This window comes from Populus euphratica, unplaced genomic scaffold (assembly GCF_000495115.2).
Source record: "Populus euphratica unplaced genomic scaffold, PopEup_1.0 scaffold10.1, whole genome shotgun sequence".
NCBI classification, from domain to species: domain Eukaryota; kingdom Viridiplantae; phylum Streptophyta; class Magnoliopsida; order Malpighiales; family Salicaceae; genus Populus; species Populus euphratica.
In genome coordinates this window covers 1488824-1515149 of record NW_011499856.1, presented here as the reverse complement: position 1 = coordinate 1515149, position 26326 = coordinate 1488824, and the positions used below count along the sequence as shown (strand labels likewise).

The 26326-nt window shown below is 32.5% G+C and overlaps 2 protein-coding genes across 3 annotated transcripts; one reads left to right on the top strand and one right to left on the bottom strand.

The window, feature by feature from the left end:
* The first annotated feature begins 4061 nt into the window (after positions 1-4061).
* LOC105123351 (protein rough sheath 2 homolog) lies at positions 4062-5752 on the top strand. The gene has a single exon (XM_011022903.1). It carries the CDS (start codon positions 4453-4455, stop codon positions 5539-5541), a length of 1089 nt encoding a protein of 362 aa, XP_011021205.1. The 5' UTR covers positions 4062-4452; the 3' UTR covers positions 5542-5752.
* Positions 5753-7852: 2100 nt separating this feature from the next.
* LOC105123350 (DNAJ heat shock N-terminal domain-containing protein) lies at positions 7853-25122 on the bottom strand. 2 transcript variants are annotated; one of them, XM_011022901.1, is made up of 20 exons: positions 24904-25122; positions 24754-24823; positions 24631-24673; positions 23927-24004; positions 23714-23798; positions 23476-23558; positions 22941-22998; positions 21684-21794; positions 20430-20487; positions 20065-20161; positions 19572-19607; positions 16746-16882; positions 16442-16512; positions 16282-16335; positions 15167-15309; positions 14508-14645; positions 13317-13550; positions 12405-12464; positions 11713-11973; positions 7853-8303 (listed from the first exon to the last, which is right to left on the bottom strand). In XM_011022901.1, the coding sequence occupies exons 1-20, from the start codon at positions 25019-25021 to the stop codon at positions 8175-8177; spliced, it is 2064 nt and encodes a 687-aa protein (XP_011021203.1). In that variant the 5' UTR covers positions 25022-25122; the 3' UTR covers positions 7853-8174. The 2 variants fall into 2 exon arrangements, with proteins under 2 accessions (XP_011021203.1, XP_011021204.1); XM_011022902.1 differs by lacking the exons at positions 24631-24673; positions 24904-25122 and having other exon boundaries at positions 24754-24812.
* Positions 25123-26326: the final 1204 nt, after the last annotated feature.

Genomic DNA, 26326 nt, shown 5'->3' with positions numbered 1-26326 from the left:
TGTGCAATCTTCTCCACACACATTTACTTATATGGTGTTCCAAAACATATCATTTTTATCGTACCGATTCTTTTCTTTATAAAGATGAGAAGATTACACATGTTTTTCAAATGTGAGGATTTCGGCTTTATAGTTGGGCTTGAGTGCTCGTAACTGCTTCAAGACTTAACAATCCTTTGTTTTTAGATAACGAGAGCGTATGTACAAGTTTAGATAAAAATCTTAGCATGTAAATACCATATATGCATTTATCATTAAAAAAAAACATCAAGTAGTTTATCTTATATAAGATATTTTATAATGATTTTAATTTTTTATTTAGCATAATTAGCTTTTTACTTATAATCTCTATTTTATGAAATAACTCAATAAAAAAAAAGAGAATTACAACATTTTTTTAAAAAAATTATATTAATTTTTCAAACTCGTGATTTAGATCATTAAACCTGAAGCAACTAACTTGAATAAACCATGAAGTTAAATTATCAATCAATTAAATATTGAAAGATAAAATTGAAAAAAATAATTATACAAAAGAATTTAAAAAATAACAATTAAAAGAATAATGATCAAAATCAAAATCCAAAATAAGTATGATAATTGATTTAAGGGTGAAATCAAAAAGAAAAATTGATTTAGTAAAAAGATAAAAAAAAATTCAAACAAATAAGGGTTAAAATTAATATAAAAAAATAAAAGATAATGTTTTGATTGAATGATGCAATTAAAAAGAATAATAACTTTTACATAAAAGCCAATAAAAAAATTAAAAATCAAAATAATAAGAACTAGATTGAAAAATCATAATACTATCAATTTGAATTAAATGATAAAATTAAAAACAAATAAAACCTTTACAAAAGACCAAGGAAAAAAATTAAAAACTTGAAAAATAAGGACCAAATTGGAGAATATAATATTTAGTAAATTTGAATTGAATGATAAAATTAAAAACAAATAAAATTGCTATATAAAAATCAAGAAAAAAATTAGCAATTAAAAGAACATGAATTGAAGTTGAAAAATTAACAACCATGAGGATTAAACTGTAATTTTTCAGGAAAGAAAGAGAAAAAAAGAAAAAAAAGCCAATTGGTGACAAATCATACCATTATTGAGGATTTATGTTGTATTAATAGAAAAAACACAACGATACTTTTAACGACATGGTGGAATAATATTTTTAGATGTTGGAAAGTGCTGCATGTGCACACCCTTTTTTGTTTTCTTTTTTTATATAGTCAAATATCAAAGTGTCCAACTTTAAATTTATAAAAAAAATCATTGTGAAAAAAAAAGAAGCCTTTTGACTTTAGGTTTACATTTTTTGCAAAAAAATATGATGAGGGATTGTCTTTATTTACCTTGATGCATTTAAATTTTTTTCTTGATTAGTATTTTAGAATTGTAATACTAGACATATTATATATTAGTTAGGTAAGTTTTAATTAGGAATCATTTTTTTATAACAATTCTAGGTTTAAAACTAGAGTTAGGTAAGTTTTAATTAAGAATCATTTTTTTATAAGAATTCTAGGTTTAAAACTAATATAAATAGAAATGTCTCATTTGTTTTTAAGAAAACATTAAAACTATTCAGGCTTTTAATAAAATATTAAAGGTTTTATCTATTTATCTTAGGATTGTAACCTTAAAGATTGAAAACCATAACTTTTTTTCCACGTATAAGTTGCTTCAATAATCGTCTAGTGCATACTAATTAACTAGGAAAGAACGAGAAAAACACATGATTAAAGATGTGACAATCAAGATTATACCTAGCTAAATGTTCATCATTGATTCTTAATTGATTACTCTGAGGACGAGACTCCATTATAATTATAAAATATACTAAAATATTTAGGTAAAACACTGTTGTAATTTATAATAACTTTTTTTTTCATTTTTTCTTTAAATGTTTTTTCCAACTATTGACTTCTATGCCCAAATTAATGATCAATTTCTTAAATTATTTTATGAAAATTAAAAATTTAATAAAAAAAAATCAAAGTATAAAACAAAAAGAAATACTATAGCCGGTCTTAATTTTATTAAAAAAAGTTATGTTCAGTCTGTTTGCTTTTAATTTTCTTACTCTTTAATCTCTTTTTATTTTTATTTTTACAATTTTAATTTTGATTTAAAATTTTATTTTCTTAACATTTCATTTCTTAAGTTTAAGAAATGAAAGAGAAATTCAGTAAATGACCACTTTTTAATAATAAGACCAGTTATTTGGGTGCCAATGAGTTTCATTTAATGGGGATTCTATTGAAGTATTTTTTAAACTTTTATCTTGTCTGAAAAAATAAATTAGGGTCGAGATATTATTTTTTTTCCAATTTGATTTTGTGTTTCTAGACTATTTTAAGGTTTTTTTTTCCCAAATTAATGAATTGTTTTTTTAGGTTAGGTGGGTTGCTAGGTGTTTTAGATGAAAATAGATTGAAAAATAAATTTTAAAAAATACTATAATAATTTTTCAGCTATCACCATGGTGAGAGGATTTTTGGTAGGTTGAGGACACATTGTATATTGTAATTATTTTTTTTAAAAAAAACCAATGATTGGTAAGGTGTGGGCTAATGAGTAGTTGCTTTGGAAGGAACTAATGAAAAAAGAAAGTGGGCTATTGAGATGAGATCAATTAAAGAATCGATTGAAACTGAAATTTTGATTCAAAATCAAAGGCAAAAACGAAAAAGAAAAGGCAAAGGTAAGAGAAATGGGTGCATGGAGAGGAGAAAGTGACAATAAGGAAAATCAAGCAAGATAAAAGGCAAGAACTTAAACTAGGTATTGTTTTCTTTTTGTTAGTGAACTAGGAACTCAAATAATTTTCAAGTTTCTCGTATAAATCAAAAGTACAAAAATTTAAAAAATAAAAGGGGCGAGAAAAGGATGTTAAGTCCTAAGATTTTTAAAGTCAAACCAACAATATTTTTTACAAGTAATTTAAATTATTTTTAAACTTATTAAGTTGACTGTGTGATAACAAAACAATAATAATTTTTATACGGTTTAATTTAAAACACATGCTAGATAATGAAGATTTCATTCGGTGAAGGTTTAATGACAATGCCAAGGAGTAATCCATGTTCTTGTCCTAAACATTTTTTTATATTTAATTTTCTTATTTGACCCGTTATATAGCACACATATTACCCAATACATGCCAAAAGATTTCATTAACTTTTTCAATACTTGTCATAAAAAAAGGAGGAGGAGGAGAAAGCATTCAACATTCATCATTAATAATTAAAATTAATTTTTTCAATAGCTAACTGAGAAAATAATAAGCAAATTAACTTCGCAGAGCCATGAGTTGAGATTAATTTGTAGGAGTTAAAGCTCCCTTCCTTCAGAATTGTTTTCCCCTGTTTACTTTTAAGAGGTAAACGATGTATTCATGGCTGTCATAAATAAGCTAACAGATTCAGAAAGCCCACCATTCTCGAGGCTCCATATCATACATTTTTTTTTTAATTATGTATCCAAATTAATTTCCATATATTTCAATTAATTTTCTGAAACTCTAAAATTATCAGTCAAATAAATCTTTAATAACCCTAAATTTTACAATATTTAAATTAATAATTTTTTAAAAATAAATTTAAAACCTAGTTTCTCCTATCCCAAATCATACATTCTTGGTGCACATGCACGAGCATGACCACTCTCCACATTTTGTAGCTAGCTACCCCTCGCTTCCCTCACCCGCAATAAACCATCCTCGCCTGTTTTAGCATCTTTCTCATCAGCCCCACACGACCACAGGCCTCTTTCTCAATGTCTGGTCTTGTCTCACTCTGACTCACGCTTGCCCCACAGCCGGCCGGAGTGGCCCCGCCTCCCTGCATGCCACCCCACTAATATTGCTCCCTCCCATCAAGCGAAATATCCCTTCCGTAGCTAGTCTAATTCAAAGCAGCAGCGAGGAGGTCTTTGGCAGTCTAACTGTAATTTTGAAGATTTTTGATTTTTTTATATATTAATATCAAAAATATTATTTTAATATACGTGAAACAATACATTTCAGAACTGACACTGAATTAATAGTTGCCACATGCTGCTGCTCATCAGTCATGGCACCCAACACAGCGAGAGTGGTTGTCAAGCTCTCCATAACGCGTTAGAGCACATATGTCCTATCACCTAAATATCACCTAATGTATTATCCCATCATCAATCCTTTCTTTTGGCTCCTTCATGCCTGCCCTCCTTCCCTCTCCTGTAACCTTACTCCGTGGTTTGTATTCTATTCTACTCTTGCAAGCGCCACGGCCCACTTTGCCATAAAAACTGAACGAAAAAAAACAAAACCGAGTTGCTAGCTTGCTGCGACCATAAAAAAAAAGACAAGGCACACTAGACAGGGAGCAACACTAGCCCAGATGGCATTAAAGGATCTTTAAATGATCCCAACTTCATATAACCAACAGGAATGATGAGATGAAGGAGAGACAACGTTGGCAACCAGAAGAAGATGCTATCCTAAGAGCCTATGTTAAGCAATATGGTCCGAAAGAATGGAATCTCATCTCTCCACGTTTGGAAGCTAGTGGCAAAGCCCTTAACAGAGACCCAAAATCCTGCCTTGAACGCTGGAAAAACTACCTCAAACCAGGCATCAAGAAGGGATGTCTGACCCCAGAAGAGCAAGCCCTTGTCATTTCTCTCCAGGCGAAGTACGGTAACAAGTGGAAAAAGATTGCTAGTGAAGTCCCTGGCCGTACAGCAAAGAGGCTTAGCAAGTGGTGGGAGGTTCTTAAAGAGAAGCAGTCAAAGTCCAAGTCTTTATTGCAGCATCACCATAATACACAATACTCCAATCAGCACCACCAACGAGAAGGGAGTATTCCGGTCACCGGAGATAAAACTTCTCAAGGAAAATACGACCACATCTTGGAGACCTTTGCTGAGAAGTACGTGCAACCGAAGATCCTCAACCAGTTTCAAACTTTTCCCTGTAGTTTATCCACGATGATGCCTCCCATGCCCGACCCTGACCCGGTTCTCTCCCTCGGGTCTGTTTGGATGAACCCCGGTTCAAACTTGTCATCTTCAACTAGCACCACAGTTTCAGCGACACCATCCCCATCAGTGAGCTTGTCTTTATCTCCTTCTGATCCGGGATTTGACCCGAGCTTGACCCGGATCATTCCGGGTCAGCAAATGGGTACTTTGGTTCAGTATTGCAAGGAGCTCGAGGAGGGGAGGCAAAACTGGCTGCAGCATAAAAAGGAGGCAACATGGAGGCTTAGTAGACTAGAGCAGCAGTTAGAGTCAGAGAAAGCAAGGAAGAGAAGGGAGAAAATGGAGGAGATCGAGGCAAAGATAAGGTGTTTTAGAGAGGAAGAGGTGAGCTTTATGAGTAAGATCGAGAGCGAGTATAAAGAGCAGTTAAGTGCATTGCATAGAGACGCTGAAAGTAAAGAGGCAAAACTTGTGGAAGCTTGGTGCAGCAAGCATGCCAGGTTTGCCAAGCTTGTTGAGCAAATTGGGGTGCATTTTGGTGGCGGCGGCGGTCATGGGGTTTAATGCAGCCATGGATTAGCATTGTAATTGAACTGATCATGTCATGATCCATGATGGTCAGCATATATATATATATATCATCATTGATGATATTGTTGAGTTGATTAATTTAATTTAATGTTGGAGGAATGTCGTGCTAATATTAGTGTTAATGTTCGGGTTTGGGGATTGTAATTGTTTGAGCTTTGAACCCATAATATATATAAAATAATTAGTAATTTCATTATCTTGTTGATGACCATTTTGGATTATTTTTTCCCTCTAATCTCTTAATTTATTTTAATCTTAATGATGATCCAATGTTTACAAAATTATATTATAGAAATTCGAAGCTTAAAAGTTTTTTATTTTTTAATAATTTTCGAAGAAAACTTAAACCCTTCGAGATCATTTAATGAAAAAAGAATTATTTAATGTTTAATTTGCATAAAAGATATGGAAGATAGGAGTATTTTTGGGACTTTTCCAACTATTAAAGAGATAGGACGAAAAGACTAGAGATAGAGGAGAGACAGAACATAATGACAAGAGCAGCGGAATCGGATGAAGGTGACTGGCAGCGTCAGTTCTTTTTCAGACATTATTGCTAGGAGGAGAAGAATGAAATGTGGAGGATGAGCCTTTCTTTAAAGTTGTCAATTTAGACCACGTTTGGTAATGTGTGTTGATTTTATTTTAAAGTGTTAAATAATATTTTTTTAATTTTTTTTGAGATTAATATGTGAAAATATTATATATTTTTTTTAAAATGTTTTTGAAAGCCTAAGAACAAATAGGTTCTTAAATTGCGGTTTTTACAGCTGCAATCCCCAGCCTTGTATAATAAAAAGGTCTTTGAAAATATAATATTTTTTTAAATTGGTTTTTATTTTGAAAAGTATTAAAATAATAATTTTTGTGTTTTTTAAAAATTATTTTTAACATCAATATATTAAAATGATTTAAAAATATAAAAAATAATTTTAAATTTTTAGAAAACAGTATTTCAAACTTGTTCCTCCCAAATATGTTTGTTATTATGTTACACAGGATTTTTTTAATTAGAAATATATTAAAATGTTAGTTTTTTTTATATATTAGTACGTTGAAATTAGTAAAAAATATTTTAAAAAAATTAATTTAATATTTTTTAATAATTTAAAAAGCTGAAATTATCACAATATTTAAAAATTAACACTAGGGAGTTTGTTTGAAAGGGTTGTAGATATGATTTTTTCTCTTGTCACTGATGGTTAGGAAAGAGGGGCCGTCTGATTTGGTTATAGATGGGTTTTTCTTCCATGATAATAGCCATCACGCATCAGTCAAGTTTCATTTATTTTTTTAATTAAATTACTTAAATAGAAGCATTTTATTTATTTTTCCATAAAAAACAGAAGAAGTAGCACGACAAATCTTGTAGCACGCACCTACAGGTATTCTTCGATGTTTACTGGCTTCAGTATCTCGTTTTCGTAGAAAACTTGTTTTTAATGCACGCATGAATCAAGCAAGATACTTATTAGCCCACAACTAGTAACCAAATACCCCATTAAAAAACCATGAAAAGATCCTAATTCAATCCAAAGCGTTTAAAGTTTTATTGGGTAGATATAGACAAGAGTTGTTATTGGGTAGATATAGACAAGTTTTAGTGGGTTATACATTACTTGCATGGAATTTAGGATCGTAGTATTGTGGAATTTAACACAGTTTCGTGGAAGGACCTGTGAGTTTGTATCATTTGGTATAAAAACATTGGTGGACTCCAACAACGGGCGAGGACTTAAATGATTTGGTTTTAAAGTAACTACAAATAAAGTTTTAAAGATCTACAATTTTAATATAAATAGGTTGTTTTTATTCGGTTTCCTTTGGAATGAAAATAGATATTTTTTCGAGGGGGTAATACTAAAGGGTTTACCATGTTCTTCAGCCAAATTTAAGGACAGAAGGTGATCGTGGACTGACCAAATTTGGCCATGTGCTTTCTCCAAATGTCGACGACTACTTTACTGCAAGAACTTACTTTTGGAGGGTTAGAATAGCATATAAACATATAAAGGTGCTGTAAAATAGAATAAAACAAAATAAAAAAAGAAGAAAAATGGAAAAACAAAGGAGAAAGCACGAGTTTCTAGAAAGAATATAGTTGCCACTACTCTACAATACCAAACAATGCAAATGGATCAATTTTATTTTATTTATTTATTTATTTATTTTTGGTATGATTGGTCTCCATATTTAATCTACCAATTTGAAAATGAAAACTGAATCTCAGGATATATATATATTTTTTAAATTATAAAGACCTAAAAAAGTAAATGCATAAATAAAAAACAAAAATTCAGTTTCCACTTTCATGGCTTTTACCTAGTTTATTGCTAGAATCAAACCTACCAAAATGGATCCAAAAGCTTCATACACAGAGAGAGGGTTCCAATGGTAAAAGAAAAAAGAGATATTATTAAGCAAATCAAGAGTTGTCCTCTTCTCTCTCACATCAAGATCCCTACTCAAACACCCTGTTTATATTGATGCTATGTTGTGGGGAGAGGTAGTTCTGATTAGGAAATTTTTAAACAGCTACTTGTGATTTCAGCTAAAAAAAAAAAAAAAACAACCTGTGGTACTTCCTTTCTCTATTGCTGTGCTTGCTACTCAGATTCAGAGTCTGACAGTGGCATCTGGTAAGCACCTTTTGGTTCACTATCAGTTATGGAAGGAGGTCGATCTTTCTTTGCTGTGGGTTTTTCTCTGTCTCTCCGCCTCGCTCTAGTTTCATCCTAGAGACATACACATCAAGGATTTTCTCAAAGTGTTTTAGACAGAAAGATTGGACATTAGAATCAAAAGGCAAGATACAAAGGTGAAATATAAGCAAACAGCAATAACATATGCATCACATAGAGTTGAAGCAACTAAATGGATAGTTGAAAGGATAAATCAAGAATAAGACAAAGAATTACAACAAAGAAAACAGTTTGAGATCTATTTCGAAATAAGATTCAAAGGATTAACAATTATACAAAGAATGAATATTGTTTGCAACTTTGCTAGGATTAACAAGCATAACTTTTGCCAGTGCTACCAAAAATTGCTGGAGATAAGTATCATATTCTGTGTATTCTATGGCATGATACAAACAAAAAAGACATTTCATTTCATCCTATTTCTCGGTGCGCATAGTTAAGTCATCCAGATCTAAACAATGTAGGGTAAATTGGTGCATGTCACAAATGGATAGGCAATAATATACAATAATGTTTTACAAATGGGTCACCTACAATATAATGGTATATAAATGGTCATGTTATAGTAACACAATTATAAGGTTTAGATGGGTTTTCTTGCCGATTAACCCCCCTTACCATTTGCAATATTAAGTTTGCACTCGTGTAAATGTTTTCAATTTTTCATAAAAATTATCTAAGAAATAGAAGCATACACTAACTGGAAAATATGTTGTTAGAAAAATGTGTTTTTGTTTTTTTTTTTAATAATTCTTTTAGAAAGTTGAAAAACAACAAAATGGTTGTTTTTAAAATTCTCTATTATATAAAAAAACACCTTGTTTGGTTCACCTAATATTTTATGATCATTCCTTTTAATATTTTCAATTTAAGCCAAACAAGGCCCTTGTTTTCAAATTTGGAAGATTTGTATTTAGTGAATATGTTTCCTTAATCTTCCATGAAAAAAAAAAAATATCAAATTTAGAGTATATAAGAAAACTAGAGATGGAAACAAAAACACAATTTTCTGAAAGTAAACACAGCCTGAGATTTTCTATCAATAGTTGCACTCATGTATCCAATTTGACCAAACATAATTTCAACCAATTAGTCCAGCTTTGACAATCTTTGACTATGTTTGAGAAGTGGGTGATGTCAATGGTTACTCAAGTAGTTACAAACTCAAGTATTGCAAAATGTATTGATGGAGGCAGTGATAATGGAAGAAAAAATGGAAGTCACAGTGGAGGTGGTAATTTGGTGGTTATGCTATAGGTGATGATAGTAGTATGATAATGTGGTGGTGGCATTGTGGTAGGAGGTTGAGGGGCAGTGGTGGCATTTTGGTGCATCATAATTCTTAAGGTAGGAGTGTTGATAGTCAGGCAAGTGATTGAAATGTTAGTAATAATGATAGTGGTAAATGTTCGGTGGTGGCAGTAGTTAAATGAAAAATTATTTAAAGCAAGCTGGTAAATATTTAACAAAACTTCAATGAACAGGGTCAGGGTGGTCAATTAAGTTTAAATTTAGGTCAAAGGGATGATCATAGACAACCTTTATACAAATTGAATGGCACATGCTTCATAATTATACCGATTAGTTCTTTTTAAATGAAATCTTTTAAATTAAAAATATAATATAGCAATTCAATTCAATGAAAATAAAATAAAATCAATATAATTCTATAACAATAAAAAGTCATCATACCTTCTGTGGCTAGGGAGATTGAAATGTTACATCCCCAACATAGGAATATATGAATTGAATTATTTAACGTCCTCTTTAACTTTAATAAAACTTGCATTTAATCGATATTCTGCTGCTTTAACAATAATTATCTTCAGCGAAGCCATTTTCAGTTTTACAACAGTGGATTACTCAAGTTTCATGAGTTTCTAATGTTATGAAAGGTTTTTCTATTTATCAACACTCTTTTTTCTTGTTTCTATACTAAGAAGATATACTTCTTATCTTCACAAAAATACCCTATTCCCAACTTTTCAATATTTCTCTGTTCTCTACATGTGCGAAATAATGAATCTATGAAAAAATCAAACCAATAAAAAAGAGTATCTTGAACTTTTATCATGATTTATAGGATAAACCAGCATATTATGGTTGCTTGGTAATCAAATAGACCGATTGTTTCCTCCTTCCACCAAATTCAAATTATCATTTCATAACTTTAAGTTTTTTAAAGTAAAACCATATAAATGAATTGAACAAGCAAAAAAAAATTGTTAAAAAGAAATAGAGAATAATATCATCCAAACCATAGAATTCTTAAAAAACAAACAAACAAACAAACTAAATAAAAAGAGGACTGCGGCTATTAATCACAACATTCCCTAACCAATAACCAATGATATTTAATTTGAGACACAAGTTGCTTCTAAATGAGATACGCTCGTGGGGTGGGGTGGGGTGGAGGGGGGTGCGTCATCATGTGCAAAATTAATTTTTGTAAGACCCACGAAATCAGTTTTGGGTGGTGTCTTTTCTTTCTCTTAAACTACAATCATTGCATATAAAAGGACAACACAACAAATAGAACAGGATAGCATCTAGATCAATTATTTAATTGTAGTTTTACTTTAGACTTGTATAATGAATTGTTTATCTTAGGTGAAACCAACTTTTAAAGGTGACAGAATTATTGGTACTTTTTAATAAAAATTCATATATCTATAAAGGAGTAACCTGACATTATATATTGTAACATGCAGTCAATAGTATTATTTTTCTCAATTATTTATCTTTTAATCATCTTAGGGTTGAAAAGAGTGGAGATCAAAAGCTAGTCTAATAGAGTAATAATCCATGTTAGATTTTTGGGTGAAGTGAGCTGTTTTAAGTTTCTATGAAAACTTTTAACAAATATTTAAGCTGTTTGAATTATTGCATACAAGTATTATACGTGAAATAAACATGCCAAGATAAAAAAAAAAAGTGTACTACATTGAAGTGAAAAATACCAATCCATATAGAATATTGAAGCTGGGAACTTTCACCCTAACTTCCATATCTTTTATTAGCATTTTATAAAGCATATGCATGCAGGAGCAAAAACTAGATACTTATGCTTTGCCCATATAATACCAACTATTATGGCGTAAGTAATACAAAAATCGAGATATCAGCAATAAGGTCATTGTAGTCAATTAAAGTTTTTAAGGGATTTTTTTTATATGAAATTATGGATTATTGTAACGTTAGGTTGATTGGTGAGAGATGACAATGGAAAGGAATATTAATGAGCGGAGCTAGGGACATAGGTACCATTTAAAAAATGAACGGGACCAAAGAGGTGAGAAATTAAGAGTAACCTTACCCATCTTGGACCCACCCATACCTAACCATTCATGCACCTACTTGCAATTGCATATGTCATGGAAAACATATACAAACACAAGCTGACTAGCATTCACATGCAGACACTTTTTGTGTCATCACTTACCTTCGCATTTGACTGGCTTAGCTGACTTGCTTGAGTAGGATGAGTTGATTGGCTCCTAATCAACCATATGGTACCGAACGACATCAAGGCTCCCAAAAGTAATATTGGGCCGATTCTTGGATCCCCTAGATAATCGTAAATTCTGCTAATATTGTTGTTGATCCTCTGCTTGATACCTATGCTTTTGGAAAAGATGCTTTGGGCACCTCTTGACCAGATAGGCTCTGAATCCTCAGGAACAAGAGCAGGAGTTTTTGATCTCTGCATTGCAAATGGATAAATGTGTGAGCAATTGAATTGAATGTTTTAAAGAGAAGCGGCTACTACTGTTCCAAAAGAACGTTTTCACATCCAAGTATCCCCACTAAACCATGTAGAGGCTTCATGAAACATGGGTTGCACATATATAATAATAAGTCAAGGGGTCACTCACACCCCTTCGTGAAGTGCTCGATCCCACTGTAGGATCAAGCTAAAGTTAAAAGGGGTCTGGTTTCTCTGCAGTGCCAGATTAACTTTACCAGCAAAAGTTGAAATGCACTAGTCTATTCCATACCACTACACCACTGTATATCACACTAGATATGCAATTTAGAGCTACATTTCATAATGGAGATCCCTGCTTTTAAGTGAATGTCACAAATAAGGCTGCTTTACAGTCGTTGGCCAAGGCCAAAAATTATGTGGCTTACATAGAAGGGCAGATTCCTGGTGTCACCATCCCTGATTATTTCAGACATCCATAGCATGATCTGTACCAAAATAAATAAATAAAACACAGAAAAAAATTGAAAAGATTAGTCTACGCAATAATTGCCTGCCATTTGAAACCTTCCCCTATAAAATAGACAGAAATGATACCCCCCCCAACACACACACACAGAGTTAACCCATCTGGAGCCAAGATAAAAGACTTCATATACTCATCAAATCTAAAAAGAATATGGAGACTTTATCATTATGGGACCAGAAGATTATTCCAGGGGCACACGTTCACAGGATACTACTAGATATCTTTCGTATAACTTTGCATTATCCACTTCTCGATACCCACAAGTGCAATTGCAGAAGTGGATTTCAGGAATATAAAATATTGGACCAAACCAAGGGATGGTGTGAAAACTAACATAATAAGAATTGTTTTCATTCTGAGGTGGAACTCAAGGCTGATTTCTTCATTTCCAAGAAAACTGATGCAAGTTTACAAAGAAACTTGTGACATAACAATTTATAAGGATTTTTAAAAGTTGAAGATAGAGAAGTGGCAGGGGATCAGAGAGGATTATAGGGAAAGAAATTGAAAAGAGGAATGGTACAATACCAAAATTTTATTTGGGGTTTTATAGATACAATATAATATTTTGATGCTCTTTTTGAATATAAATTCTTTACAAGTATATTTTTTACCTTAAAAAAAATTAAAAAAAGCCTGACTCACCGTCGACACAATTTGAATGCAAAGGACCAAATTAGAAACACGTGCAAAGAACTCTTGGAGCAAATACATGGTCTTAAATTCTAAACTGAGGGTTTTTGCAAAGATCAAAATATTGCACTAAAGAAGTAATGAAAGTAGCCAACAAATCCTTAGAGAAGGGCTATACCTGTGAAATTTCATCTGAGCCATTGTATCTGGCAACAAGTTGTGATGCAGGATCCACGTCCTCATCATCAAATACATTAAATATATTCTTTGGCTTTGTATTAACCTTGATATCATCCTCAGAAGCATTCCTTTTATAGCGCACAATAAATAACTTAGGTACATCAATCAAATCCCTCCTTGGTCCACATGTATCATAGCTGGTTTCTGAATGAAGGTAGTAGGAACAGTATTTCTGGATGAAAATCAGAACTGTTAGTGACTTTGAGCCCAAGAATAATGAAAATATTCATTTGTTGTTTGAGTGGTAAGCGACTATCAATATTTATACAATTATGTGAATCTTTGATCAACAATATATGTAAATGATATGGAGGGTAAGATTATTTTTATAGGGAAGAATAATTTCCATGAGAGGACAGCTAGATTACTTTTACAGGGCAGAATAATTTCTATAAAAGGGCGCCGCTTGAGCCAGTTGTACTACATCTATATTTGAACATTGCATCTCCAAAGATAAAACAAAGAATGCATCATTACAAGTTGTAACACCACAACAAGGAGCCATAACTTGCCAGTTGACCTAACTTGCATGCAAAAATGTAGTCTCTTTCCCTTTTTCATGAGAAAGGTCATAAGTCCTATCAGGGTGTTGTTCTCATGGATGATGGGAAAGTAGTAGATTAGGTTTTTCTTAAGCTGCATAGCATGGTCTGGGAGAGACATAGAAGCCTCGAACTGGTCACGACAAGACTCCACCCAAGACTTTTCCTACCTCATAATAGTCTTAATACTAAAACAACATACATAAATGGAGGTATCTATACAGGTCCAGGGAACATAAATTTGAGGTAAAAAATTTCTCAGTAGATAAGCTAACAGATAATTCTACTTTTCCTTTAAAACATTAATGTCAATTTCTTCATTGCTCTATATAAAATCCCCACCTAATAACATATACACTATGGCCCAGATGGGCTGCAAGTAAATAGGGCAGAATTATCACAGAAAATATTCCATAGGATCTAGGTATTAAAATCACAAGATTTAATGACTAATGCATTTGCTTTAAGAAAAAATTATCTACACAGAACTGCTTTCATTTGCTTACCACTTTGTGTCTGTGTTCAACTGAACTAAGTGCAAAATCAACAGCATATATGGCAAAAGAAGATTATGTAACAGAACTCACTTCTTGGGCTTCGCCGTCAAGCCAAGTAAAAGTCAATCGTTTGCCTTTAAATGCACCAGTCAATGCTAATGGTTGCTCTTTACCAGCTTCACTTGATTCAGTATCTATTGATAATTGTTCTTGTATCCTGCGCATAATCTATGAACTTATTTTATTCACTTAAATTCCAGAAAAACTGGCAGCATTTCCAATGAAGGAAATATTTTTCATACTAGAATATTAGACAAAAAATGAGTATTTGAAACAAAGCAAATATAAAAAGCACATTTTATCATTCTTTTTGCTCCCTCACCCAACCCATTGAGATAAAAAAATCCAAATATTGCAAAACTAGTTCTTAATTAATTGTGTCTGCTCTTCAATTTAAAAATAAATACATTACAGAGCTGAAAAAGAAAAGAGGTCACGGACTAAGGATTGATTAAAATGTTATTAAATATTTAATAATATAAACAAAATTGGAGACAAATGGAAGAATAGATATGAAAATCTATAACAGATATCATCTGAATTGTAGGATGGCAGTTAAAAGCTTTACAATCCTTTTATAGCTACATTGATTTTTAGTCCTACTTCCAGTTGATTAAAAGAATAATGTGTAGAATAAGTTTTCAGAAAACAATTACAACTTGAACACAAAAAAGTTAAAAAATGCTTACTTCACGCATCTTGTTAAGTTCTGGGCCCAGCCTTCCTGCTAGAATAACACAATACCATGATATGGTATCATTTCCAGCACGAGAATGGCCTCGGGCATCACAGCCAAGTTCCATTGATGTTGCACTTCTTAGTTGAGGAAGTTCTGAAATTGCACATGGAAATTACTTTAACTTCTCTGAATATAAAATATTGCTTCAATACCAAGTTGTGTTTAAATAGCATTACTGATATTATATGAGAGTTTCAACATCTCACGGAAAGCTTGAAATTATGCAAAATTATAATGTTGCTTCATTCTTCCTTTCAAGACTCAAGATAACTTGAACAATGAAGATACCAAGTATGTAAATTGCATTATCAAATTACTTTATCAATACGATTAGGATTTTAACAAGCCCAAATTTCCACTGGAAAGGAAAAACAATACTCTTGGGAGAACTGACAAATTTCATTTTTATCTCCATTCTGAAATGCATATGAGATCAAAGTACCACTCCACTACTGCATCCATTCACTTAGTTCTCCACTGTCCCCAACATCACTTGACATTCTCACTGGCAACGAAGTTTGATGTTGCCCAAGTATTGCCTAATCCTCCAGCTCTCTTTATTTCTGTTTCATTACTTGCATGTCACATTATCTCCTCTCATGCACATACTCATAAGAGAACCTTGCATCTAAAATTTTAATGATTAGTTTTCAAGGCTTGATGAGTTTAAGCAGGCGAGTGCATCTCAAAGAGACTATAAGTCATATCATCATAGTTATAAAGCTCATAAATTTGACAATTTTTCAACCTTTACTTGTGTACAGAGCAGTCATGTGAATTTAATATTTAATATTTAATAATGGAAGCAAAAACCAATCATACAGAACATGATGATTTCACCAGCAAAGAATACATAGAAAATATTACAATTTGAAAACCAAAAATATTTTCTAATATGAGAAGATAAATGCTGGCAATAAGAGAAAATCAATGAGCCAACAAATTATTTAAAAAATTTATAAAATCCAATGGTAATGTTAGCGATGACAACTCATTGACTCAAAACACCAACGGTTTATTCTGAAAGTTTAAAACAACTAGTAATAAAAAAATAATGAAAAATACCTTGTTGTTTATTTTTTTCGACAAGATCTAAAAACTCTGAATTATTGACCATTCCTGCAACACAACATACAATGCCAAGTTAGCTGAAAGAAGCATAGAAACCACATTGCAACGTTCTGTAGGAATCAAAACCAAGTACGAAAATCAAAGAAAGACATACCATGGACAACAACAGGTTTCACCCCCGGGTCCTTCACAAAAACAATAGCAGGGGCAGATTCCACCTCAAATCTGTTACCCGTGAATATGAATCCATCAATGTGCATGTTATGCCAGAAATTAGCGAACAATAAAGTGTTTTTCCAGATTAAACAATCATAGATGCACAGGTGGTATTTGTTAAAAGAAGGTACTAGTTCAATTTGCAAAAGACTATGCAAGTTACTGAAATTGAATGCACAATTGCAGGCTCCATGGCCAAACAAACAACAGGACAGTGTTTGGGAAAGAAGTAGTCCACATACGCATTCCACCATACAGAGAAATCCTCCTCCCGCCATAACACAAAAGCAAAAGAGGTATAAGCCCAATAACTTTTAGCAGTCTGGCGTACAAATGGAGTAGCGCGCGCTCCTGTTTTTGAGAAGAAAATGACCTTAACCTAAAATGTACATGCACAAAACCATCAGTACAATTACAAAGTTACCATCAAAGCTATACACACATCCAATAATGGATATTAAAATTACAAATCAAACTCAAAGTTACTAACATATAGCCATAGAATTGGTTTGTATTTTTATCTTTTTTCTGTTTCCTTTTCTTTTCCCTCTTTTGCTATAAAAATTTGGGATGGAGGAGCTAGCTGCACACCTTCACCAAAGCTAGGTATTCAAAGGAATCAAGACCAAGGTTACCTCACATCACGAGTGATTGAGTTTGTGTTTGGCAAAGCTCAGTCAAGCAATGAGAAAGAATGATGCTCGTTGTCATCAAAGCATTGAACTGCATATGCATTTGTTACATGATATACAGTGTATCACTCCAATTATGTAGATACCATCAACGAGACAAATATCCTAACAATAAAATGTTATTTATGCATGCCAAAATGTGCATTTTTTTTACAGACTTGAGGATGAAGTGGAATTAAAAGCAAGCACCGAATAACAGAGAAGATTCTAGATTCTAAACCTGTGGAAAAAAATGTGATGGATTCGAGAGAGTAGAAACTTCTGACTCCACAACAACACTGCACCTCTTTTTACAAGTACCAAAAATCTCTCTAATCTATTGCAGTGTGATAAAACCCATGTTGGTGGTGTTGATAATTGAACCAAATAGTTGCTTTTGAAGTCTCTTGTGTTCATATGACCAGGAATTAATTCCATTATGTTTACTTCTCTAAAAAGATCAAAATCTCAGAAAAATTACATCCCTACATAATTCATACTAAGATTGAATTCATACTATGTTAACTTAATTTTTTGGACAATTCCTACATAGTTCATACTCACTTTGACTGCACAAAGTTCGTCCTTGGTCAATAGAGAAAAAAGCTTGCATCATGACAATGAAAGTAATAAAATAAAATGTAGAAGCATAATAATAGCACAAAGAAATATCCAACAAAAAATATGACATCAATTTCAATTATTAATATGACACAGTAAAAGATACTCCAAAAGGTAAAATGTTATAAAAGAGAATCCAATTCAGATATCACACATCTACTTGAGATCTGATTTCACATTTCATTGCTTGCATATTGAGTTCAGATCAGTAACGTCAAATCAATAGTACTTCATATTATCAACAAAAAACATTACAAAATCAACAAGCGCTTCACATAAATGAGTTTCTAGCATGAATTAACATGACTGCCATACAGGCATTATCAAATTCAGTGATGACATACAGTTGACTCATTCCAAGATACAAATTTTATCACGAACTTAGAAGTTAGGAGAATGTACAAACATGGAGATAATCATATATTTCATCCCTTTACTCTTTGATATTTCATAGTGAGGACCATCTATATTTTTTCTATTAAGACCATCTGTCCATATCCGCTATTAAAAGTGTTATTTTTCCATTAGAATGTACAAACATGGAGATAATCATACATTTCATCCCTTTACTCTTGATATTTCTTAGTGTGGACCATCTATTATTTTTCTATTAAGAGCATCTGTCCATATCCGTCATTAAAAGTGTTATCTTTCCTCAATTAATATTATCCTATTAGAAAAGGTAATGTATAAAATATTTCACAAGCTAGTAGCTGCCCTTAAACCTCATCAAAAACCATCAAAATCATTGTTCTCTGATTAAAAGGTCCAAAAAAGCAATCATTCAAAACATTCAAAGTCCCATGAATATATACCCATTCTTTTCCTCTTCAACAAGAACCTAAAACCAGTGGACAAGGCTGCAATATCTGAATTAAGCAATAATTTATTGTGCCAATAATTGTGAGAGGTGTGTTGTGCATGATCAAAGGCTTTTGGGTGGTTGAAGAAATTGGTGGTTATGAAGGATAGAGTTCAATGTGATGAGAGATTGTGAGGCTAGGGTAATGACAAGAGAGATAGCAAGGCCAACTGCTGGGATGTGAAATAAAGAGCTCAGTAATGACAAAATGCATAGGGAAGTGATGGTGATGAAAGAGGATGGTCGCTGTGGTGAAGAAAGAGAGGAAGGATGATAACTAGAGGAAAGTGATTTGAGAGAGGTTTTTTTTTTATTATTATTGGGTTGGGGGGTATTCATAATTTTGGTTCTTTATGATGTCTTCATTTAATTTTATAAAAACATTTTTTTTTGTGAACTTTTTATTTACTTCCCTTTAATTTAGTCTTAATTTTATTATGCAACAACTAAAGTAAGACATGTAAACATCATTATAAACAGCAGTTGATGAAGGGACCAGATTGTTAATGGATTTCTTTAGAATATAGAATTAGCAACATAAATTAGCCAAACAACATGAGTAAGGCCCGAGTTAAAAAAATATAGCATTAGCAACATAAATTATCATGACAGGCAAGCACGTAAAAAATCACTTCAAGCTTCTTCCTTCATGACAATCTATCATAGAAGCAGCAGAAATTGAGAGATTAATAAATCCTCTGATGCGTTAAAAAACAAAAATATTTCTCCAAAATTTGAAGTCCAAATTACAGACAAGTTTTATCACAATGTCTCAAGAAATGACTAGTTAACTCATTAATTTCAACACAAACTTGACCACCAATCAAAGTTGAAGAGAAGAATCATATAAAATCGAGATGATAACATTGTAAATAATAGATTGAATGATAAAATTAATTTGAAAAAGAATTTACCTTGTGGGGACCACTTTTTGCCAGAAAATTTTGTCCCTGTATTATAATGAAGTTTCATATCATTCAAGCAGTAAAGAGACTAGGAGACAAAAGAAAGATAATATATATGAAACAAGAAAGGAAACATAGTAATGCCTTTTACTTGCATAGAATATAGTGATAAAGAGTGATTTCAGCATTATGTATCAATATGGTTAGTAACAATGAAAAATAATTAAGCAACTCAAAATCAGCAGGTTGTCTAAAAGAACTCTGCAGAAAGAGCTAGAAGACATATGGTGACAGATAGCTTGTGCAACACAAGACCCGCAAATATACTTGAGAATGCAATGTTGTGGTCCATTTTGATGACTTTTTCTTCACACAGGTTCTCTCATGTTACAACATGATGCTTTGACTCATGCAAAAACCTTTCTTCAGTCGAAATAATAGAAAGCAAGAAAAACAAATTTGTCATTAAAAATGATTATGATAAGCAAGTGCCTTGAATTACCAGTGATTCCTTTGAATAGTATAAAATGCGAGGTAAACCCAGAACTTTTGTTGCAAACCAATCAGTGACTGCATCAGTGGAGAGATCACCCTCAAACCTAGCACGAAAACCAACTTTAGTACTATGCTATTGTCAAGTCAGTTAAATATTACTTGGAGCTGTATAACACCTTAAGAGATTTTGATATTGCTCGTATCAAATGAAATGCAGAGTCTTAAAGGTTCTAAAATTGACTCCAAAATTTAAAATTTCTCTCCCTCCACTGAACCATATTTTTTAATTGCTTTTCCTTGCTTTGCAGTTTGATTTTATATATATATATATATATTCTCACTTTTTAATTCAATCTCTAATTTTCAACCTACCTAACAAGACAAGCTGATGCTTTGCAGCCCGATGGAAAAGCAACAAGCGAAGGAAGTCCTGTAAGCATTTCCATCAAATTAAAAATAAGAAACAAGTTATGCTGAAGCTAAAGTTATTCAGCAAAAGTACATGCAATTTGAGAGGCACACATCAAATCAAGAATAAGATATTGCCAATATATAAATAAAATACCAAGCATAAATGCAAATAATAAAGGTGTCTTGGCATAAAGGATCAAATGAGTTCAGAGATGCAAGAATATAAATTTTCTGGCATCAAATATTGACTTAATTCATTTAATTCTTCTGACCAGTACTTTAATGACCAATCTAAGCACTGCTCCCTCCATCCCACAATGGGAATACTCCTTTGCTTTTTGTTCCATCCAAAAGACGTGTCCATTATCAAAAAGTCAAATATTAATTCTCTCCCCTATTTCTTCCCTCACTAAAAATTAAATTCCTTTCTCCAACTAATTATTTGTTAGGACAAATCTGGAAATAAAAAAAATGAAATATTGGCTTAATTCATTTAATTTTTCTGACTAGTACTTTAATGACCAATCTAAGTACTACTCCCTCCATCCCACAATGGGCATACTCCTTTGCTTTTTGTTCTATCCAAAAGATGTGTCCATTATCAAAAGGTCAAATATTAATTCTCTCCCCTATTTCTTCCCTCACTAAAAATTATGTTCCACACTTTTTCTCCAACTAATTATCTGTTAGGACAAATCTGGGTATAAAAAAATGATTGGCACAAAATTTATTAGCTATTCTTGGTCAAACAGGACATCTTTCATGGAAGGGAGAGAATAAAAGACAAGTCTAGCTCGGAAGGTAGTAACAAGGTTGCTCTTCAACTCAGCAAGATGCTAAGCATCAACCTATTACAGAAGCATGAGAAATACACAACATAATCACCTTCAAGGAAGCTTTTGGCACGGAACAAACAATGTCAACATATAACACTGACAGGGAAGGAGCAGAATTTATACAAAAAAGATTGCTAATTTACAATTATGCCCCAAAAATCAAATGTCAGGTTCCTGTCACTAAAATTTCAGCTGTAGAAGCAAATGACTTGTACTCATTTTCTGTCTGCCAATCCAGTCCATCTGTATATCAAAGAATAAACTAGCATTTCTAATCATTTTACATTGCATCCATTGAATTGTTTTTTTTTTTTTTTGGTTCATTGTTTTACATTTGTTCAATTAAAGGAGTAGAATAATGACTAAAAGTAACACTCGCCATTCCGAAAGAAAAATTTTCCAGTTGGCTTTCTCTCAGCAAGAGATATTGCAAGTTGAAGCTCACCAAGTTCCAAAATACCAACACCGGCAACACCATCCAACAGACCAGCTGAATGTCAAAGCAGATAGAAAAATGAAATAGCAAATGGTGAATCATACTGAAATTGATCTCTTAAAAAACATTGAAAATAGATAAGAGATGGATCATTAGGAAAAAGTAAAAAGCAACATAAGTCTTTTAAGATAATGATTGCAATGAGAGTCAACATGGAATTAGATTTTTCTTAAAAAAAAACTTACAAGTTGTCTTAAACTTCTGAGATACCTCAAACCTAGTTTCTTTATCTATTTACAACCAGCTAAAACTTTTAAAAATAACCCAACACGATGATGAAGAATCAAATTTTCACTATATTTATTCCTTTTTCTACTTCTTCTTCCAAGTATAGGATAATGCCAAGGGGTTGATGGTTTTTTTCTACCAATTGGTACCCTCCCCTCACCACCACATGGGGATGGTCTACAAGGTTCATAACTATTACTACAAGAGGTTTACCTAGCCAACATTTAGATGCGGTTCTACCTAAACTTTTCTAGTTCACTTGTCCGAAAATTGTTGAGCAGTTTTTGCTTCAATTAGACACTCAGATCCACAAACGTTAAACTTCAAAAGAAGTGATGATATCCTGTTTACAATGTATCACTGTGATATATGACATATTTTAGACTTTTTATCAAGAGGCCAAGTATAAAGCTTATTTAGTTGCATGGAGCAAACTAGGTCCAAATGGTTTTACCATGGCCTTCTAAACAACTATTTAAGATACTACCACATGAGTTAGTGTTTCATTTGGATTCCATGAATGAGAGACATGGAATTGGATTCCATGACTGAGAGGCATATGAATAACTAATTTATCCATGTTACTGAGCTGTTCGATTATTGATAATGAGAAAAAAATCAGAATGACAAGACCAGAATAGGAATAAAACTTCAGAAGAGGTAAATCAAGAATCCAGACAGCTAAGGTTACAAGTCTAGATGAGAGTTCAGGAAGGGAGATAAGAAAGGTTCGAAGTACAAATGATAAATCAGAAATGTAAGACATAAAATTCAGCGGGTTATCGACAAACATAAATCTTTTTGAAGAAACATATAAATAAATGAGCATAATAAGAGATACAATTACACAAAATGACCGATCAACCCAGATTTTAACTAAAACTTTGATAATTTAGCAAATGAAACACATACTGATATCGATCCATGAAGAAAAGAATTGAGCACATCTCTTGCTCCCAAGTGAATATACCTGAATGGAAATTTCCACGCACAATATTGTTAACAAAAACTTGGCGAGAATTGATATTAATTAAAATCTAAACCACCTACAAAGGACATGTGGAAGAACCATCTCTCTCTCCCCCTCCATATCAATCTTCTTCTTCTTCTTTTATTGTTCCAATTAATTTTATTGATATTTCAGCCATACTTCTGTTTGTGTTGCTTTCCTCTTTCCCCACTACATCAAGAATCAAGTAGAAATCCTTTTTTTTAATGAGAAAATAAGTGTAAATAAAAATAAAATTCCAAATACTATGTGTTGCTAGTTTCCTGTCTTCAAAATCTAGAAAAGTAATAATACTTGAAAATGATACGCATTTTAGAAAATCAATTCTACTTACAAGTTACAGAACAAGGTATCAATTTGACATCAATATCATCCCATTGCATGGAAAAACTAATCAGCAGAAACAGTATATTAAAATGCTCTAGAAATCAAGCATACCAGAACCAGCCATGGTTTAGAACTATCAAGCATAGGTGCAAACTCTTGAGATGTAAACTCATTAAATGTGTGAAATCCAAGATCTGAAGGAAAGAGAAGATTATTCATTCATCAGCCAAGAGTCAAAATCATACACATAGAAACAATCTAGTTACAATAGAAAACAAAACCGAGAAGAAAAGTTTTTACAAAGTGAATTGAAGTTCTGATAAGAAAAATTAGTAGCATATTGACTAACCAAAAGTAGTAGCTTCTAGTAATGGAAGATCTATGCCTGAAATGCTTTTCCCAGCATATTGCAAGTTAATCTTGTCCATAATATGCTGCAGCCAGGAAAATCTAGTCACTTACAAAAAAATACTCATGATCTAGATCAGACAAAGTAGTTCGGGGAATATAGGGGGAAAAAAACTGGACATAGTAGTCGATGGTGCAAGAGTTAACTACTCACAGCTTGCTCATCAATGCCAAATATGTCATAGTCCCTTTTCCATAAAGGATTCGTCAGCAGCTCATAAGCATATTGGATCTGAAATAAACACATATTAGAAAACAATTAACCAAAAAACATAACAATAACCCGTCACATACCAGTAATAAAGTTGCAGAATCAGCATATCAGACAAGAAGAAGAGATAAAATAGCTAGAGTTATAGTAACCTGATTGAGCTTTGGTCATCTAAAAAGGCATGCATAAAGAGATCTTATACATTATGTCATTTTTATTATCAGTCTGTAGCCAACTAGTGGAGAAATCTTGAAAAACTTGATTTTCAACAGGCTCGTTGCTTCTCAAAGCTTAACATGTACCAAAGAACACCTTCCAGTTTATTAATTATATGAATTACATCTGAAGCAGTGTACTGAAACTCACATGAGAATGAGTACTTCTAAACAGTTTGAAAACTTATGCAAAGTGCATCTCGAAACTTGCGATCACAATTTCCACAATTGTTTTCCCATATTTCACTCCTCCACACATTTAAAAACTTTTCTTCGCTGCTTCAAACACTAATCATGGGGAACCAGCCTTTCAAGGGTGGTAATACTAACACCTCAACTCAACTTTACCTCCAGATACCATCCAACCAGTAGAATGATACAGTACTTCAGAATTAAAACTTGAAAGGAGAAAAAAACAAGAAATTAGATTACCTTTATAAAATCACTTGTGGCAGGAATTCCCGCTTCTGAATTCCTGAAATTAATTACGATTGATGCTAATTAAATTTAAAAAATAACTAAAAAAATAACTCATAGGATTGAAAGAATTAATACCATTTAGAAGACATCTTGTCGTATGCTTCTTTCACTTCTTCAACAGGACTATACCGCTTTATCCCCAAAACTGCGTTCGTTTACAAAAGAAACAATCAGAAATGCAATTAATAGTATACAGATACAAGGAGGACACAAGTAAATCAATACCGTCGTAATGAGAGGCAGGGAAGGATCGAGGAAGGACGACGAGCTGGTAGAAGACAGAGAGGGAAAATAGGAAGACAGGGACGCTGTAGGCTTTGATCTTCGATGCCATTGACGACATCGCCGCTTTCTGATGGCAGGGTGCTTCGCCGAACTGCAAACCGTTAAAGAAGTGAAAAATGGTAAGTGACAGATAGAAAAAAAAACATACAGTACATAATTTTTATATGTGAATATGAACGACGTCGTTGTGATTTTAAAAACTCGAGTATGAGTGGGCCTTATAGTATGTAATTTTTTTAATTTATGGGCCTTTGAAAATTAATATTGGGCAAATAAGCCCAAAATTACAAAGCCATAACACACGGCCCAAAAAACCATCCAGTGGCAGTGGTACACACGGCCCAAAAAACCATCCAGTGGCAAGAACCACTGCCAGTCCAAAAGCAATTAACCCAGGCCACTCGAAGCTTTATCGGCTCAGTTGGATGGTCTAGGGCTATGATGTTGAAGCCACAAGCCAAAATTGGGAGCCACCATTTTGCATGGCATTTTGGTCAAGTATAATGATCACACATCGTTCCCTGTCTCGCTTTCCTCGGCCAATATTTTTTTTTTATTTAAAAAAAGATAAAACTTGAATTCCTTCTCCTGTTACATTCTTTATTGCTAGACTCTGAAAAAGGATGGCTACAAAAAAGTCAAATATTAAGTTGTAAGATGAAAAACTATTGAAAAAAATTTTAAGAATTTTTTTTTAAAAAATAAATAATATTTTAATGATGGTAATAAAATGAGAAAAATTAGGATGTTTGTTATGAAGGTAATGATAATATGTAGTAGATATAATGATAATACTAATAATAATAATAATGATACTAGTTGTTAGATGATAGTGGTATTAGTAGTAATTATGATAGTAATGGTGAAAAATTTATGATAAAATTGATTAATTATAAGTTTTTTATATTAATTTATATTTCAGTATTTGTTTCTCACTAACAAATGAAAAATATTTTCCATAAAACAATCCCTAATGTAAGAAAATAAACTTTAGTTGTTAGACAATATAAATGTTTAATGCCTAGTGATTTGTATATACGATTCAAGCGGGAAACATTGTATATCTCCTACCACATACAGGATCTCATATCTCTTCCCTTTTGTATCATGGCTTGCGCCTGCCCCCATGCACACATACCTCCATGCCTGGTTTTTGTGCAATAATAAGCTCCTTTCGTGGATTGAACATCTATTGCATGAAGGGAAGAACGAAAGGAGAAAAGTCCTGATTTTGGTTAGCTAAATGGTTATGATCTGTTGAATAATCCAAGATTTTAATACTAGTATATACATATATAGGGCTAAATTTCCATGAAATAATTAACTAGCTACCATAACTATAGCTTATTTCCAATGCCATGCT